Source organism: Trifolium pratense, linkage group LG6, assembly GCF_020283565.1.
Source record: "Trifolium pratense cultivar HEN17-A07 linkage group LG6, ARS_RC_1.1, whole genome shotgun sequence".
NCBI lineage: Eukaryota > Viridiplantae > Streptophyta > Magnoliopsida > Fabales > Fabaceae > Trifolium > Trifolium pratense.
Window position 1 is genome coordinate 39,988,864 of NC_060064.1, and position 17,215 is coordinate 40,006,078.

The window sequence follows — 17,215 nt, forward strand, 5'->3', positions numbered from 1 at the left end:
ATATTTAAAAATGAGACACATATTTATATTTCTAAATTATTTGGATTGTCCTCTTTTAATTGAATGCCTCCAACATCAATATACCCTCGATCTATATAAATTTTAAGGCACTTCAAAATCAATAAATAGAAATCTCTTTTATCCTCTTTAACTTATTCACATGAAAAAAATTAATTATATTCCCATTAATCAACAATTTTTTATACAAATCTTTTACCTTATATAAAATAATAAATGAAAAAGAAAATAAGAAACAAATAAGCTAAAACATTAGACTAATAAAATAATAAATGAAAAAGAAAAGTTGTCTAATTACAAACATTATATCAATTAAAAAAAATGATGGTTTACAAACTGTCATTATGGTTAAATACACATCCTTACATGATGTGTCATTTCATAGGCTTTATAAGGAGCAAGGATGCAACGTAAGCAAAAATAAAAGTATGTTTTATCCAGTTCTCCTCCTTCACATGAAAAAATAGTCATAATCATATTTATCGATTCAACTCAAAGTTTAATTAATCATCGAACAAAACACCGGTTGATATTTAAAAAAATATCCAACCTAAAAAAGAAATATAAAAAATGATTAGAGATGTTTTAAAACTCAGAGTAATAGAAAAATTCTAATTTACAAACATATTAATAGGCAACTATCACATATATGTATATCAATTTCGTAATCAATCACATGTAGATATACCTGATATTCTAAGAGGTTAGACATCATCACCTACCAAGGACAAAAACCAATATACTTATGATGTAACTATATATATGCACACAATAACTTTTAAATCAATTCAAGACACTATAATGTGTAACTTCAATTTACTTTGACACCTGGTGTCAACGGATCCTGACTTAAGTTTTTAATATATTATTAGAAATTGATAGATAAGGTAGTTTTTAGTTAAACAAAATAGTTTCACAAACTATATAGTATACATTAACGATAGTTTTTAATAAAAAAAAGAATGTGTTTTATTGTTCTTATAAAAAAAAAAAGTGTATTATTTCTTTCTCAACAAACAAACCAACTTGAGCAACATCCTGTTAAAGTAATATTTTAACTTCCACTTCCACTTCCACATCAAACACTGAAAAAACAACACAAAGTACAAAACAACATGCACTCCCGTCCCGTGCGCGCACACACAATGAAGCATTGCTTCTCAAAAACACTCATTAATCTATGATCTATTAGTGATATTTTTTCAAAATTTTGTTGTCCCATTTTACAAGACCCTTGTCAAAATTTAAGGTGCACTAATTAAATTTTCACAAAAATATCTCTAATTAAATGAAAAGAAATAGAAGTCAATCATTTCTCTAACTTAATAATTCAAAGATAATTTTAAAATATAATTACACTATTGACAAATCTAATGCAAAATTAATTTTTTTTCTTAATTCTTGTGCTTTTGTCAAAAGGATCTTATATTTTTAGAACGGGCATAGTATGTTTCTATGTTATGATTAATAACGGGTGCTGGAATCACATTGAACTCAATGTGTCATGGTGGTAGCAAACACACTATAAATAATGTTGTGAAACTTTTATTTCTCATCATGCGTGTAATCGATGACTATGTGTTTCAATTCTATTATAAATTATGAACTTCAACACAAAGACTATATATTATTTTCAATAAGAAATTATTTGCAGACAGAGCATTACATTTTTTGTGTAGCCTTTTCTATATGCTTGATTTACTAATCATGAACTTATATATATAATTGTGAATTGTACTCTATTTACTAAGAATTGTGAAGATGTGAAGGATTTGAAATTTTACTCTCTTCCTCTTGAGAAAAGAATGGGTACATAAAGCTCCCTCACCTTACTAAATAATGAATTCACTTGGAAGATAGAAAATAACTCTACATACATCTATTTTTTTGTTTTACCCTCTTTATCAGAAATCAGGAGTTTTGAGCCTGATAAACTTGGTCTTTCTGACCAATTTCCTCTTTATCAGAAATGCTTATGGATGGATCCACTTCCAATGTTGACATCTGTAACGAGGGCACAATAGGAGGTTTTGTTCTGCGTGTTACGGTCATGTTCAAACCTTGTGTTGTATGAATTGTGGCTCCAGTAGTCATCACAACCTGTAAATATAAGACGAGTTAGGTAGGTCAGTTGGACTTTAGCCAAATCTTGACGACTAACAAGTTGGCAGCACTTGCCAACCAATGTCAGCTGATTAGCACATTGTAGTATTAAAGTGTGTTTGCGGTGGCGTTGCAACAACGTGCTTCTGTTGTTCAATGCCACACCACAATCACAGTTATTCTTTAACTAAATAGTTTTTTGTTTCAACACGGTTAACCTTAAACTGCAATTAAGAGGAGTTCAAGCAACCAACTTTAAGACATTCACTGTCCTTTGCAAAAAGATTTAATTATTATGTTTTTAGTCTCCTCCAGTTTAGGTTAATGTATGGTTTGTTTTTTTTGGGTCTGTAGACGAAGTTACAAAAATACCACTGAAACTCACACACACTGCGAGGTCCCGGGTTCAAACCCGAGTGAAGGCGTCCAACCTAGCAATATCAATATCGGCATTGTCAGTTGAGCTAGGACTCATGGACGGTTAATGTATGGTCTTAGTCTCTAAAGAAAACAAAGTAATATTTTTTGTCCTTAATATCTTAAAATATGCTATAATTGGTTTGTGTTGGTTTATTTTAGTCAATATAATTTTCTTTTTAATCCACATAATATTTGATTTATATTTAATTAGTTGCTGTATGAATAGGGAGTAAAACAAAACGAAGAATAAATATATGACAAGGACTAAAATGAGAAACAAATTATATTACACGGACTAAAACAAAATGACGACGACCAGTTGCAATTTGTAGCACATTTCAGAACATTGGGGACCAAAACTGAATATTGGCAAAAGTTGTGGGGACTAAAAACATAATTATACAAAAAAACAATTTCTACAATAATATCCAAAGACTTCAAAAACTTTGAAAATATCACAACAAAGTAACAAACAAACTTACTGGTGGAGCTCCAATTGCCATTTGAAAGTTGAACCGTCTAACAAGCATTGCAAGGGCTACTATAGTCTTTACAATAAGCATCATAAAAGCATACAAATAAAAAGTATAATTAGTATGTGCACAGCATTTGCCACTCATATAGTTATATGGTTCTCCAACTAGCTCGTCGGATTAGCAAATAACCAAAAGATTTAACCGCCCGACAGTTAAATGGACATACCTCATATGAAGCAAACATATCCCCTATACATTTTCGCGGTCCTCCACCAAATGGAAGATACCTAAATGAAATAATATCAGAATTACTTGCAGGCATATTATAAAGTATAAACCATGCAAATTGACTAAATACTAAATAGAGGTAATATACTTGAAGTTTTGATTCGTCTCATTAGGGTTAGGTCCATCTAACGGCCATCTTTCAGGATCAAACTTATCAGCACCATCCCACAGTGTTGGACTGCGATGCAGGTTCCAGACAGATATGAAGATATCTTCTCCTCTGCAAATAATTAATGAGATAAAGTCACCATATATCAGAAAGAAAGACTCTCAGTATTAATGAAATAAAGTCACCATATATCAGAAAGAAAGACTCTCAGAATATCACCTATAAAAAATTGATATTATATCACGTATTGTGCGCAGATAAAATTTAACAGGGTCTATTTTTTGTATAAAAATTGAAAATTGACAGAATAATGTTTTATTTGAGGTAATTTTATCAAACCTTAGGTAGGTTAGTGTAATATACTCTATAACCATGAGCTTTAAATTCACACTTTTGGTCAAATCAAACAGAAAGTTGAAGACAAAACATAAATAAAAAAACTACTACCTCCATTTCAAAAATGAGTGTGGCTTTAGAAAAAATCTTTTGTTTCAAAAAGAATGTCATTTACACTTTTCAATGTAGGTTAATTTTTTTCTTCCAATTTTGCCCTCTAGAGATTGTGTACACTGCTTCCAAATCATTATATTCCACTTTGACCAATAGTTAATAAGTTTAGTTTAGTAAACTGTAAAAGTGTCATATCTTTTGACAACATCATTGCATTACTTAATCCGTGTGCAAAAACCTTAAATGATAGTACTCGTTTTGAAACAGTGAGTATAGAATAAGACAAGAAACATCGGTCAAACTGTTCTGAACTAACTAACCAAGATAACATTTTTTGAAATTACCTTTTTATAGGATACTCTCCAAGAACATCATTGTCAAGAGAGCGACGGATTAACACAGGTGGTTGAGGGTAAAGCCTCAATGACTGAAAAATTAATATATTTAGCAAAGTCCATCACGAGCAGCTATAAAATAATCAATTTAAACATGATGGGAGGGAGGTATGTCATCTTTTCTTTATAATTTATATACCTCGTTGATCACTCGAGTTGTATATTTGAGTTTTTTCATGTCATCAATAGTTGGAAACCGATCACCAAGTACAGAGTCAACCTGTGAAAATGTATATATTATTATCTATTATCGTGATCTGAAAATTCAATATGGTACTCTGATACTAATGTGGAAAGCTAAGGATCTCATGAAACCTCTTCTTGGAGCTTGGACATGACACTTGGCTCCTGCAGCCAATATAAAGAAGAAAAAAATATTATTAAATTCGCCACAACTGCATTATAAAATATAAATTAATTTTTCACTAATCCCATTTACATTTAACATTAGCCACACATTACCTTTGAAAGAAGAAAAAAGGTCCAAGTTAAAACAGCGGCTGATGTTTCATGTCCAGCAATTAGCATTGTCATTAAGTCATCACGAAGTTGTTTACTTGTAACCTACAAGGAGTCATTACTTTCATAGTTTCCACTTATAAAAAGTTTCTATATTAACTAAAATAATTTGAGAAATAGCTAACATACATCATCTCCTGACGCCAACAAGAAGTGCAGAATACTTGGATCTTGTTCATTCATGTACTCCTCATGAAACTGTAACTCTTCTTCATCCACCATTCTCTGTAAATGATAATTGGAAAAAAAAAAATACATGAATTAACAATTTAAAGTTTATAGAACTGCAGTATTGAAGGTCCACAATAGTTATAAGATGAATCCCTGAAGTGTGTTTTAATGAAGAGATGGCTAATGACAGCATTAAATTTATCAGTAGAATCAGTATTTATATCAGAGTCTGTATTAAAGTTTAGAAGACGACGTCAGAGAAAGCACAAAAATTGTAAGTTCATGATGACGAATATAAACTTATAATCGTAGCAGGTTAAAATATGTAAGCACCATATCGATATTTAGAAGTTCCTTGCTGCACTGGTATCAGATATCTTACTTGAACCTATTTTAAAAACATAAGCTAGTCTCGTGTCACCGTAATGGCAAATTACCTTGCATATTGCTATGAGATTGTTAAGTGTATCGTTGACAAGTTTCAGAGCTGCAGTAACCTTCCTTTGACGCGGGGATATGTCTTTCCATATTGGGAGATCCCAGACTGGAATTGGAGAAACACTTCGATCTTCTGCTTCTCTCAGTACGGTATAAACAGCCTGACTAATTAGATAAAGTGCAACAGTTTGAAACTTGTACATAGTAACTTCACTTGGAATAAGCAAAATAAATTGTAAACCAGAACAACGATAAAGTGTGTTGGGTCATTAACTGGCAAATCCAGAATTTTTCATTAACTTATCAAGAAAATAGTCTATAATATTAACACGTGTTGGGTCATGAGGGGGGAATCTCACTGGGTTGGATCAACACATTGGGCATTGAGCAACCGTACAAGTGACTTTGACACCACACTTTCACCCAGGGCCGGTCCAATCAAATCGGAGACCCTGCTCTAATATTAAAAATGGACCCCGACTAAAAAAGACACGATTTTTTTTTAAAAAAAAGTCCATATTCTAATCAATAACTTGAAAAAGTCCTTCTTTAATTCAATTGTAAATAACATAAAAAATCTGTAAAAGTTTCAAATCTTATTAATAACTTAGAAATAAAAGAGTATTTATAGTTACTTGTTGCAGATCAAAATTCTAAGGAAGTGTTATAGTATGAAGCATATCATAATCTTAGGAAAGGGAAGTGTATGACTCCAGCTGGAACTTACATGTTGTTGTTGCTATTCATATGGAATGCAAATAGCTAGCTGAACTAAGACATATGTAATGTACAAATTTATGTTTAAATTTATGAATAAGTTGATTGTTGACCGAGGAATAATGGAAATTTGTTGAAGGCAAAACAGTGAGCAAGTGGTGACTAAAGTTTCCAAATCATGTATACTAATTATTCCCACATCGCCTGTATGAGAAATCAGATGATGCTAAAGCCTATATAAAAACAAATGTAGTTGTTTATTGTTTAACAAGAAGTGGATGATAGGCGTAAATAAAGTGGTTTGTGCATGCATTTATAGTATCTCATCTCATATATTATTATTTATATGAGGCCCCTACAATCCTGAGGCCCTGTGATGCAGCACACTTTGCACCTGCACATGGCCGGGCCTGCTTTCACCCAAAACCTTGAGGCAATAGGTTTATGGATCCTCTCACTTATTAAGTGTTCAACCTCAAATCTTCCAACCAATGTGAGACTTTTTACTCACACTTGATAGATCTCAACAACACGGAAGACACAAAATACTTAATTTCATGACAAAAAACGACTTTTTATATGACAAAAAGAAACTCAAAATACCTAAGGTTCTATTTACTTTGGGAAAGCATTTTCTATTTTCACTGTTTGAAATTTATGTTAATTTTACTTGCTAACAAGGAGTGGAAAAACTCTTGAAGTGAACGATTGTGTGCTTTTTTTGGAAACAATGAAAATGCCATCGCAAGTTAAAATTAGAAAATGTTTTCACAAAGTAAATGGGCCTAAGCTTCTACAAATTATAATCGGTCTCATATATTTTAATATTTTGAAAACTGAAAGTGGAACCACGGGAAATTGGCTGTGCATGGGGACAACATCTATTTCGCTATAAGGACAAAAAATGTATTAAGTATTTTTAAATAAACAAAGTTCTTCTGATGATTGCCTCCATATCTATATACCTACATACGCCTAGGTAAAGGAATATTCCAAAAAATTTACCTCAATTATACCAGTGTCATTTGATAAACTATCAAAATCATAATTGAACACTGCTTTGCCAATGATATCCAACGTCAATCGAGAGAAAAGTGACTCCATCTCAACATCTTCTCCGTCAGATGCAGCTGCGTCTAGCTTCTTGCAGAGCTTATCTGTAGCTTGTCCAAAAAGGCCAATCATAGCTGCTACAAACTATAAACACAATCAAGAAAAAATCAAGAGTACAATAGAAAAGATGCAGGAGTGATTTAATAAAATAAGTGAAGTAGTTGCAAGCATCTCTCAACACCATAAAATGAATAAATCCAAATATTGTAACAATATTGATTGGTGAATCTATGTTCCTTCATTAGGTAACAATGCTACCTAGCTTTTAAAAGTTTCAAGTATTTCTCAAATAACTCGATTAAATCCAGTTCAGTATGTTCTTCCTTGTGTAAGGATAGCCATTCTCACCTACATAAATTAGCAACAATTCTTCTAACCTTAGAAAGGTACCCTTTAATTCATAACATTAGCAGCTCAAAAATCTGTCTAGGATACAATTCAACAGTGACATTAAATAAATCAGTCCAAGAACAGTAGGAAACCTTCAGATGCAATGCTGGGACTATAGTACGCCGTCTAACTTTCCATATTTCCCCATCAGCTGGGATAAGTCCTTTCCCCATTACAAAATCAAGGATCTCAGCCAAGATGCCCTGCGCATTGAGAAGTAACAAAAATAAGAAATAAGTGCCAGAGCAGAAAAACCATTTACAGTGCCAATGACTGTTGATTTGTGTACCTTAGAATAACCCTTTGCATTGTCTTTCAATATGTGTTTTGCAATAGCCGGATCCGATACTATCAAAAACGACTGCAAATATAACCAATAAAGAAACTCAGTTATCCCATATAAGGCGCCTTTTATTATTGACAGAGTAAAGTTCAAGTTCAGGGGAAGTATACTTTATAGCATATGAATAATACATAAAAACTTATTTATTTGCATAAGCTCAAAAATAAGTCAATCCAAACGGGCCCTTAAGTTACCTTATGCAGAGTGTCTTTGTTTTCATAGAGAAATTAACTAAAATTCACCTAGAAAGAAGACTTAACTAACCTTTGGTCCAAAATTCAATCTGAAAATGCCACCATATGTGATGTAAAGTTCATACAATGGAATAAAAAAGGCCTCACTTCGAATGGCACTAATTGACCCTTTTGCCTCAGGAATTTTGGGATACAAGCCAAATAAAAATTCCAGAATCTCATTGGGCACTCCCAAATTTGACAAGCTCTTCTTTAATATTGAAGGTAAACTATATCAAACCCACAAACAAATATAAATAAATCAAAATCACTCTTCTTTAATGGGAATGTTAATTAATAATTACTAATACTAAACCAATATTGGATTAAGAGAAAAGAAATCCATGAAAGAATGAAAATTTGCAAACTTTAATGTTATTGATACATACCCAGATTCCTGTTTGACAGTGAATTCACCTGAGGCAATTCTAGCAGACAATTCAGCTCGTCTTTTCTGTTCAACAAGTTGCTCCACGCTCTTAGCACCAGCATCATCATCCACTGAATCATTAGAGCTTCTACCATTTGATGATGAATAAGCAATGAATGATGAACAAGATCCTCTATGTGTTGTTTTTGAGGAACATTGAAAGAAAGGAGAAGATGAAGGAAAAGTTGAAGTGGGTTTGAGTGGTTTTATGGTAATATATTTGGAATGAAAGGTTTTTGTGGGAATTGAAAGAGGAGGAGGAGGAGGAGGAGCATGAAGAAGAAGAAGAAGAGTAAGATGAGAAGCCATTGAAATTATTAGATAACGCACAAAAATTGGTATTACAAAAGTAACATCCAATTGAGAGAGAGAAAGAGATAAATAGAAGTGAGTTTGTGTCAGCTTCTGAGTTGGAATCTTTTGGATAGATACCATTTTCAAAGTTTTGGTCATATGAGAATCAGCCACGTTCATTGAATCAAGCCAGCAAGTAGGACATTCAAGCATTGTGAAAACATTTTTTAAGGATAATTAAATGGGATTTGGAAGAGTGTGGTTTGGTAAGTTTTTTTTTTTTATTATTTTGGGTGTAATAACATTTTTTTAAGGATTAAATGGGATTTGAAAGAGTGTGGTTTGGTAAGTTTTTTTTTTTTTTAAATTTTAGTTTATTTGTAATATTTTTCTTGTACTTTTATGACAATGTTAGCAAATTTTGGTTTATTCTTTTATTAAGCATGACATGTTATCATTTATAAAGAATTTTAAGCAAAATATATTAAATGAAGAATTTTAAGTTTAGCATGACATGTTATCATTTATACATGCAAATGGTATTGATTTTGTTGGTAATGGAAGAGAAGCCTCGTGCTAGCATCATCTTATTCTTGTTCAAGCCATTTGCAGCAGACTCCAACAAATATTCTCATAATCTACATTGTGCCACAACTCGTTTAAAAAGAATAGATTTGCAAAACATAAGGAAACATGACATAACGCACGCGATTGAATAAAACATAAACTTGTAATAAAATACCTCAAGAAAAGTAAATGGAACTCGAAAAATCTAAAATTGGACGGAATAACCTAACAACAGATCTATTTGTCTGAAAGAATATTGAAACATGTTGGAAGAAGAATGAAACACGTGTGAAGATGTACGATAAGTGAAAGATGTGGAGAAATGGTAATGAATAGTACATAGTCATTTATAGAAGATACTTATCGGGTTTAGAGTTTGACACAATGTTGAAGATGGTGAAAAGATCTGTTGAGTGATAGAAAATTGTATAAAGAAATTTATTGTGGGGTTAGTTAGATGATGATTAATTAGTAATTATTCTCTCCGGTCCTATATATAAGTAAAAATTTAATTTTTAGATTCATTGTAAAGTTGATATATCTAAACAACATTATATATAGTCTAGATACATCAACAACTTTATAATGAATCTAGAAATTAAATTTTTTTCTTATATATAGAATCGAAGGGAAGGGAGTACTAAGGATGGTGGTTAATCAGGGTCGTTTTGATTTGGGTTAATTTTTATACTATTCGAAGTTTTAAAATTTAAATATTAATACAGTAGTGTTTTTGTAAAAAGACATATGGTAGAGTCCACACGTAGGTTTTAAAAAGTTTCCTCCCAATAAAAGACAAAAATGCCACACGGCGCCCCCCTATTGATTGATAGTGGTGCAGCCAAAAATATAACCTCCACCTAAGAAGAATTTAGATTCTTCTGTAGGTTCAAAAATCCTACTGTCATGTCACCTATGTTTAGTTTATTTTTTAGGCCAAATTTGTCATTACCACCTACCATAATATCTTTCTACATTCTCTCTGAGCATATTTGCATTGCCCTGTATTAAAACTAAACATTGCAAAAAGAAAATAAATACTCATATGTTTATTGACAAATGAAACAAAATGACATTGTTTCACATCTATGGCACTGGGAAGAAACATCCATCTTCTCCATATACAATTGGTGCCGTATTAATCACAAAATGAAATACAAAAACAGGAGGGTGGCTAATTAAAATGGTAAATATGAAATTATCATATATATAGTATAAATCAGTTCTTTTTGTTCATGTTCTTCTTCACTGCCTCTGCATTATCTTTGACATATTCAGCGGATTCTTTAGTTTTTTCCACCACAGTGTCAGCAGTCTTACTACCATGGCCAGACAATTGATTATCAGCCTCTGATTTTGCCTCTGACCAAGTTTGTTGCACAGTGTCTGCAGCCCTATTAGCTTTGTTCTTAGTTGAATCCCATGCCTCTTGCATTGTCTGTTTTGCTTTCTCTGCTATGTTTTGTGTTTTTGATGATGCCTTATTAGCAGCTTCTTTGGTTTTGTTCGCCACCTATAAAAATATCAACTTTTTTTAACCTTTTCTTGCTTATAATTAAAGACAGAATACCAATTACGTAAAAGTAGGTGCAGTGGCGGATCCGGGACCCTAGCTCACGGGTGCAAATTTTTTAATTTTATTAATAATAATATATAAATATAATATTTTTGTGAAATAACTTTTTAGTTTATTTAAACCACTAAGTTTATAATTTTTTTTATTTTTTACCAATAAAAGAACTAAAATTTGTAAAACTTTCACAAATTTTGAGACAAATAATAAAATCCAATACTGAATAACTAATGTAAAATCTAATAATGTATTAAAAAATAAGTTTTCTCTTATATTAAAATTAAGATTAAAGGGAGTATAATTTTTATAACAGAATATATACAACATTTGCCTGGTGGTTTTATGTTTTAGTCCACGGACCTGCAGGTAAAACTCATGGGTTCGAGCTCTCTAATCTCCATTTTTAGATCTATGTTCAATTAATAATAATAAAAGAATGAAATTAAGTCAAAAAAACAATATTAAAAAATAGGATATTTAGTGCAAATATTTAAATTTCAGGAGGTGCAACCGCATACCCTCACTTGTGTGTGGGTCTGCCCCTGATTAGGCAGCAAGTGGCAATTATATTAATTTTTTTATTCTCTTTGGTATGTTTTATAAAATACAGTTGAACTTAATATTTATTTAATAATTAATGTATTTGGCTATAATATAGATTAAATAAATTAATTATTCAATAAATTTAAAAAGTGAAGTATCTATTATAAGAAATATCGAATAGAGTATTTGTTACCCAGGTGTGTGATGATATAGTAATATTAATACTGACACAAGTTATATTACATGTTCTGTAGTGGAAGAATAAGCCTTATCATGTGTTGATTCGTTCAAATTGTTGTTCACTGTGTCAGTGGCTCCTCCTCCTTGTTTGATTCCATCTGTAGTTATTGAACCTTCTTCATTATGCGACTTTGGAACCTACATATATTCATCACACTACATTATATGAAAATATAAATTATATAATTATCAAAAAAAATATATATATAAATTATATATGCACATAATAATATGGATTTTACTGATAGATATTTTCTCCTATTTTTTTTATATAAGAAACAATTTATTTTTTAAATTTATTGAATAACTATGTATCCGATCTATCAAATACATTAATTATCCAATGAAGTTAAAAAGTTAACGATTTCTTATAAAAATGACCATAGGGGTATAATTTTTCAATATACTAACAAAGGTGCGTTATAGATGTGTTAACTACTGAATGCGGAAATTTGAATTCCAAACATTTATACATTTATGCATTTTATTCAATATTTTTCTTCCAATTTTCTCAAATTATAATCACACACACAAACCCAAATTTGAATAATAATTTACTTGAATGGGTCTTGGGGTAGCTGCTGCAAAGACCCTAGAATTCCAAGGACGAGCCCTTGCAATAGATGCACCAGCAGGGCCAAATTTTGGGAGGGAGGTAACAAGGGAGATAAATGATGCCATTGTGCTTTATATTTAGTTTTCTTTAATTCTCTGTTGGGAAATTGTATATGATTTTTCTTGCATTAATTGTTCATCACTTTGTGTGTTTATATATGGAGCTCCTTCACGATTTGTTCGGGTGCAAAGAGTAATTCACGCTCACAAGTGGTAGAAAAGAAGAGATATAATAGTGTCAACGTACTCAATGGTGATTATGACCCATTATCATAGGACAAGTTAGTTGTAAGTTGTTTGTTAAGGTAATGCCACAAGTAAACTCTAAAATTTCACGGCTTTTTCTTTTTTGGAAAAATGATGATAAACGGTCATTATCTTTTTCTTGATGGCGTGTGTCTATGCACAAATATAGATTTAAATTTTAAAGGAGGAGTGAATTAGCAATATGTTTTTTCTTTTCTTTTTAACGGGAATTACCAATATGTTTGTTTCTTCAAATGATAGAGAACATTTTAGTTGATGAGAGAAGGAAAAAAAAAAAATCATCTTGTACGATCAACAAGTTTATAAATTGAGATTAGTCACTAATGCTTTTCAAAAAAAAGATTAGTCACTAATAAATAATTGTGTATTGTTCTGGTAAAAAACGAGGGGGTTTGTATTATTGATCAAATGGTGTGGTTACACTCAGTTCAATCCCAACAACCCTGGGAGTTTAATAAGTCAGAATTCGATCTCCTTTACAGATGAAAATATCAAACTATTTATAGACCATTAAAGCCTTCTTCTCCAAGCTAGGGTTCCTACAAATCCGGTCTTCAGCGTCTTTTCCGGTGATGCAGCGTGAAAGTAGGAATAAAACCTTGATCTCCAAGCCATGGCGGTTTCAAGGAGTTGGTTTCTTCGTTCCCAAGTTAATCGCTAAGACAGGGAAGGATGAAGATATTTTATTGTCATATGCAAATCCGTCTTATGGGCGTTATCCGTCATTACCCACCTCGCCAAGGCCTTGTATCGCCAAATGGGCGTTTGGAATTTAATTGTTTTGGGCCTGTTTCCTTTCTTATATTAATTGGGCTAATTTGATTTTGCCTTTAGGCCCATTGCCCAGTCCACAGCCCCCCAAGCATGAAATCCGTAGGAATGAAATGCTTAAGTACAATTCGAATTTCCCTCCAAAATTCTTGGCGCGCGATCTACCGCGTTTCTCTCCCACTCTTTGGTGCACGTTCTTACATTCATGAGCAACTCTCATTAACCGTTTCCCCTCTTGCTGCTGCCACGATGAGACTCTCCGTCTATAAAAGTGGTACTTTGATGAAATAATCAGTTCATCCCTTCTTACCTGCAGAACTCTAAGCCTTCCTTTCAGAGTTATGTCTCCCAAAAATCCTTCTTTCGAATGTGGTCAATCCCCGGCTTCCCCTGTCATTAAGCGGCTCCGGCGTATGTTGGCCTTAAGCACGGAGGACTTGATGGATGATTTTGGCGAATTCTCAGAGTTCGTCAAAGAGCTGAACGATTATTGCTGGAGGCTGACCAAGGAAGAGAAGCATTTTCTTGACAGTGTGCTGCGTCTAGAGAAAGAGTTGAAGGATAGTGCATCCTTTGTGATTGCTGTGGAGAATGTCAAAGAATGCCATGCCGAAGTTACCGAAGCTGTCGACAGCCAGATAGAGATCACGAAAGAGACCATGGGTGTGCAGGAGGAAATCTTAGGGATATGCTTCAACGAGGAGCGGAGAGTGGACGATCGTTTGGTGCTGCTGAACAAGGAGATGAAGCCGCTTGTGAAGAGGAAGAGGGCTCTCCAAGGCGAGATTAGGGACGATGTTGCTAAGCTGATTTCAAGGCGCCATTCTTTGATGGACCTTTTAGACAAGCAGAACGAGCTGAGAGAGGATCTGAAGCCCATTGACGAGAATATGGTGAAGGCGAAGAGGGTGAAACGGGCATTGGAGGAAATGCACCGTATCGCCGTTGCCGATGCTGGTGAATTGGGGAGTTCCACCATGCCGTGAAGTCTTTTGTTTGCTCATCTTTCCGTTTTGTGCTTTTCTTTCTAGTATTTGTAATTTGCTTCTGGATTTTGGGATCTTTGTTATTTTTATTCTGTTTCTTTGCTTCCGTTGTATTTCTTTTGTACGAATTTGAATGCTTAAGCAGTTTCCTTTACTTATGTGTTGCTCTTCTGTCCTTTCTGGTACCGCCTTCCTTTGCAGTCTTTAATAACTAAAATGGGTCAAATTTTGACTCCTTGGAAACGTAAAAGTGACATTTTTCGAGATGGTCAAAGCTCGGTGGTTGCAACCGCTCAAGCATTTATTACTACCGTTAATAACGATGTTAAGGTTAAATATTGACTATAAATATCACCTGCTTAAAACTCGAATTTTCATCCTCTTGTTTTGAATCTTTAAGATGGAAAATAACAATGCGAAAAAACCTGTTGCCAGAAGCACCCCGCCTCAGCGAAGGAAGAAAAGGGTAGAGGTGTCTACTTCCAACTTCACTCGCTCCCGAAGGTCTAAGGATGTCAAAAAGGTGGAGGTTATCGTCCTTTCCTCGGATACCTCCGATTCTGGTAGTGGCGATGAGGATTACGTTTCGTTTCTGGAGACCTACGTTCCTCCTGAGCTTCGTGCTTCTTCGTCTAGTGAAGAAGAGGGGTCTCGGGTCACCGTGGAATCCAAGATGACTTTCCCTGAGCCTGCGCCAAAAGATTCCGAGTCCGAGTGATAGGACTTTTAAGATTAGTTTTTCTTTGTAATTTTGCTTTCTGTCGTTGTACCTTTATTTTTCAAAATTAATAAAGATTTTTGGTCTAGGGCTGGATTTATTGCTCTTGTGTTTTGCTTTCTTCTTAATCTTGAATTTTTTCTCTTTTTGAGCGTTTTTCCTGTTAACTTATATTATGCTCAAAAAAGGCGAGGTTTGTACTTTTGGCGTGGTCATTCCAGAGGCGCATTGTGTTTCGAGGCGACTTCATGTTCGCCTTTTAGGGTGATAACTATTTGACGATAAATCTTCCAAAACTTATTCTCGGGATACACGCTTTTTGACGCGTATTTAATCCGACGGCGCACTTGGTACTTCTTACTTCGACCTCTGGACTTCAACCAAAACGAAAAGATTTCCCTCTTTATAAGTAGTATCTCCGTTTCTTCTTTCCCTTTACTTATTTCTTCTCGCAAATCAGCATTCTCTTTCGCATATCCTTCTTCGATCCAGCAAGCCTTTGTTCAACGATTAGGACGCTTCCAGTTTATTTCTCCAAGCTTTGTCAATTCCTTTGAGGTATTCTTTCTTTCATACCTTACTCCTTTTTGCCGATTTGGTCTGTCTTGAGTAGGAACCCTAATTTTTTAATTAGGTTTAGAACAAATGGTCATTTTGAGGGAGTTAGATGAGGATGATGGTGGGAGAGTTCCTATTTCTTCTCCTAGTTATCTCGAGTGGGCGCAACAAGTTCAAGCCCACTATACTAGGGCTAACGGCGTTCTTAATAGCCGGGGGTTTTATTCGGAATTATGGGGTTTTGATGTTGGGAGTAGTAGTAGTGATAGTGATAGTAGTGATAGTAGTAATGACAGTGATTGCGTCATAATCTCCCCTTCCTCTTTCACAGGAAAGCGGAAGAACCCCTGCCGAGACCTGGTGGTTGCCGACTACGCTCCAGTCACCATGGAAGTTTCTTCAAAGTATACTAGTGTGGAGATGGTGAGGAGCTTTAGGAAAGCTGTCAAACTCTCTGATTCCCTTCTTCGTGAAGATTTGATTATAACCGAGCCCGTCAGGGAGGGCGAGTTCGTGTTTCTCCAGAATGTTACCCCGCCAGATTATTTCTATCTTTATACTGGCGTGATCCAGCCCCTCAATATTTGGTTGCCTTTCACCTCTTTCGAGGCTGAGATGTTGAGGGTTCTTAATGTCGCCCCCACCCAACTTCATCCTAATAGTTGGGCCTTTATAAAAGCTTTCGAGGTAATGTGTTCAGGTTTTAACCTAGACCCTTCTGTTGGTGTTTTCTTCTCTTTTTACCAAATAAAGAACCTAAAACCTCAATCTCTAGTTTCCCTTAGTAGTCAACCCAACCGTCGTCTCCTAAGCTTATATGCCTCCAATTTCAAAAACTTCAAAGATTCTTTCCTTCGGGTTCGCCATGATGAGAAATTTCCTGACCTGATGTATGATGAGGTTGAGGATCCTTTATTTCCTTTCTATTGGACCAAAAACCCTAGGCTTATCAAAGGAGCCGTCTTTGAGGCTCTGAGCGACTTTGAGCAAGAGACCGTCAACTTCCTTGATTCCTATGCCCTTATGGATACCTCTGACGTTCTTAGATGTGAGGGTAATAGTGGCGCCTTGGAAGAATATTTGCGTAAGTGATAAATTTGTATCTTTTATTTGTTTAATGCTGATCTCGCCTCGTTACTAACTTGTATTTCTTTGCCTCTTTTTACTTTTGCAGAGAGAATGAGGACTATTTCTAATGAGGAGAGACTGGCATTCTTGGCTAAAGCTCGCCAGCAAAGAGCCAATCCTGTTGTCGAGGTGACTGATCCCCTGAAAAAGCTGCAAGTGGAGGAAGCTGCAATGAAGGAAGGGCGGAGCAAGAAGAAGCATGAAGGGCGGATCCGTGTTGAGATCCCTGGAAAGACAGCTGCTGAAGCGGAGGGAAACGGGGGTGCTGCTCCTCCTCCTCCCAAAAAACAAAAGATAGAGAAAACTATTCAAAATGCTGGGGGTGCCGACAAGGGCAAAGGT

At 34.3% G+C, this 17,215-nt stretch overlaps 2 protein-coding genes across 2 annotated transcripts; both read right to left on the bottom strand.

Annotated features, from left to right (window-relative positions):
- Positions 1-1,625: 1,625 nt before the first annotated feature.
- On the bottom strand, positions 1,626-9,113 carry LOC123888748 (protein LUTEIN DEFICIENT 5, chloroplastic). The gene is made up of 15 exons (XM_045937904.1): positions 8,573-9,113; positions 8,215-8,413; positions 7,897-7,968; positions 7,700-7,810; positions 7,110-7,301; positions 5,387-5,548; positions 4,908-5,003; positions 4,722-4,823; positions 4,575-4,607; positions 4,399-4,479; positions 4,209-4,291; positions 3,394-3,525; positions 3,244-3,304; positions 3,024-3,089; positions 1,626-2,118 (listed from the first exon to the last, which is right to left on the bottom strand). The coding sequence occupies exons 1-15, from the start codon at positions 9,085-9,087 to the stop codon at positions 1,930-1,932; spliced, it is 2,094 nt and encodes a 697-aa protein (XP_045793860.1). The 5' UTR covers positions 9,088-9,113; the 3' UTR covers positions 1,626-1,929.
- A 1,381-nt stretch (positions 9,114-10,494) lies between these two features.
- On the bottom strand, positions 10,495-12,575 carry LOC123893055. The gene is made up of 3 exons (XM_045942975.1): positions 12,389-12,575; positions 11,834-11,968; positions 10,495-10,987 (listed from the first exon to the last, which is right to left on the bottom strand). The coding sequence occupies exons 1-3, from the start codon at positions 12,509-12,511 to the stop codon at positions 10,694-10,696; spliced, it is 552 nt and encodes a 183-aa protein (XP_045798931.1). The 5' UTR covers positions 12,512-12,575; the 3' UTR covers positions 10,495-10,693.
- Between the last annotated feature and the right edge of the window lie 4,640 nt (positions 12,576-17,215).

What these genes read in the sequence shown, in the direction of transcription:
- LOC123893055 (XM_045942975.1), bottom strand. Translation starts at nt 12,511, where the DNA reads ATGGCATCATTTATCTCCCTTGTTACCTCCCTCCCAAAATTTGGCCCT. An exon ending in CTACCCCAAGACCCATTCAA is followed by an intron (nt 11,969 to 12,388) that starts GTAAATTATTAT and finishes GAATATATGTAG; the next exon opens with GTTCCAAAGTCGCATAATGA. An exon ending in ATTCTTCCACTACAGAACAT is followed by an intron (nt 10,988 to 11,833) that starts GTAATATAACTT and finishes ATATTTTTATAG; the next exon opens with GTGGCGAACAAAACCAAAGA.
- LOC123888748 (XM_045937904.1), bottom strand. Translation starts at nt 9,087, where the DNA reads ATGAACGTGGCTGATTCTCATATGACCAAAACTTTGAAAATGGTATCT. An exon ending in TCCCAGCATTGCATCTGAAG is followed by an intron (nt 7,302 to 7,699) that starts GTTTCCTACTGT and finishes TTGTGTTTATAG; the next exon opens with TTTGTAGCAGCTATGATTGG. An exon ending in ATGACACTGGTATAATTGAG is followed by an intron (nt 5,549 to 7,109) that starts GTAAATTTTTTG and finishes CTAATTAGTCAG; the next exon opens with GCTGTTTATACCGTACTGAG.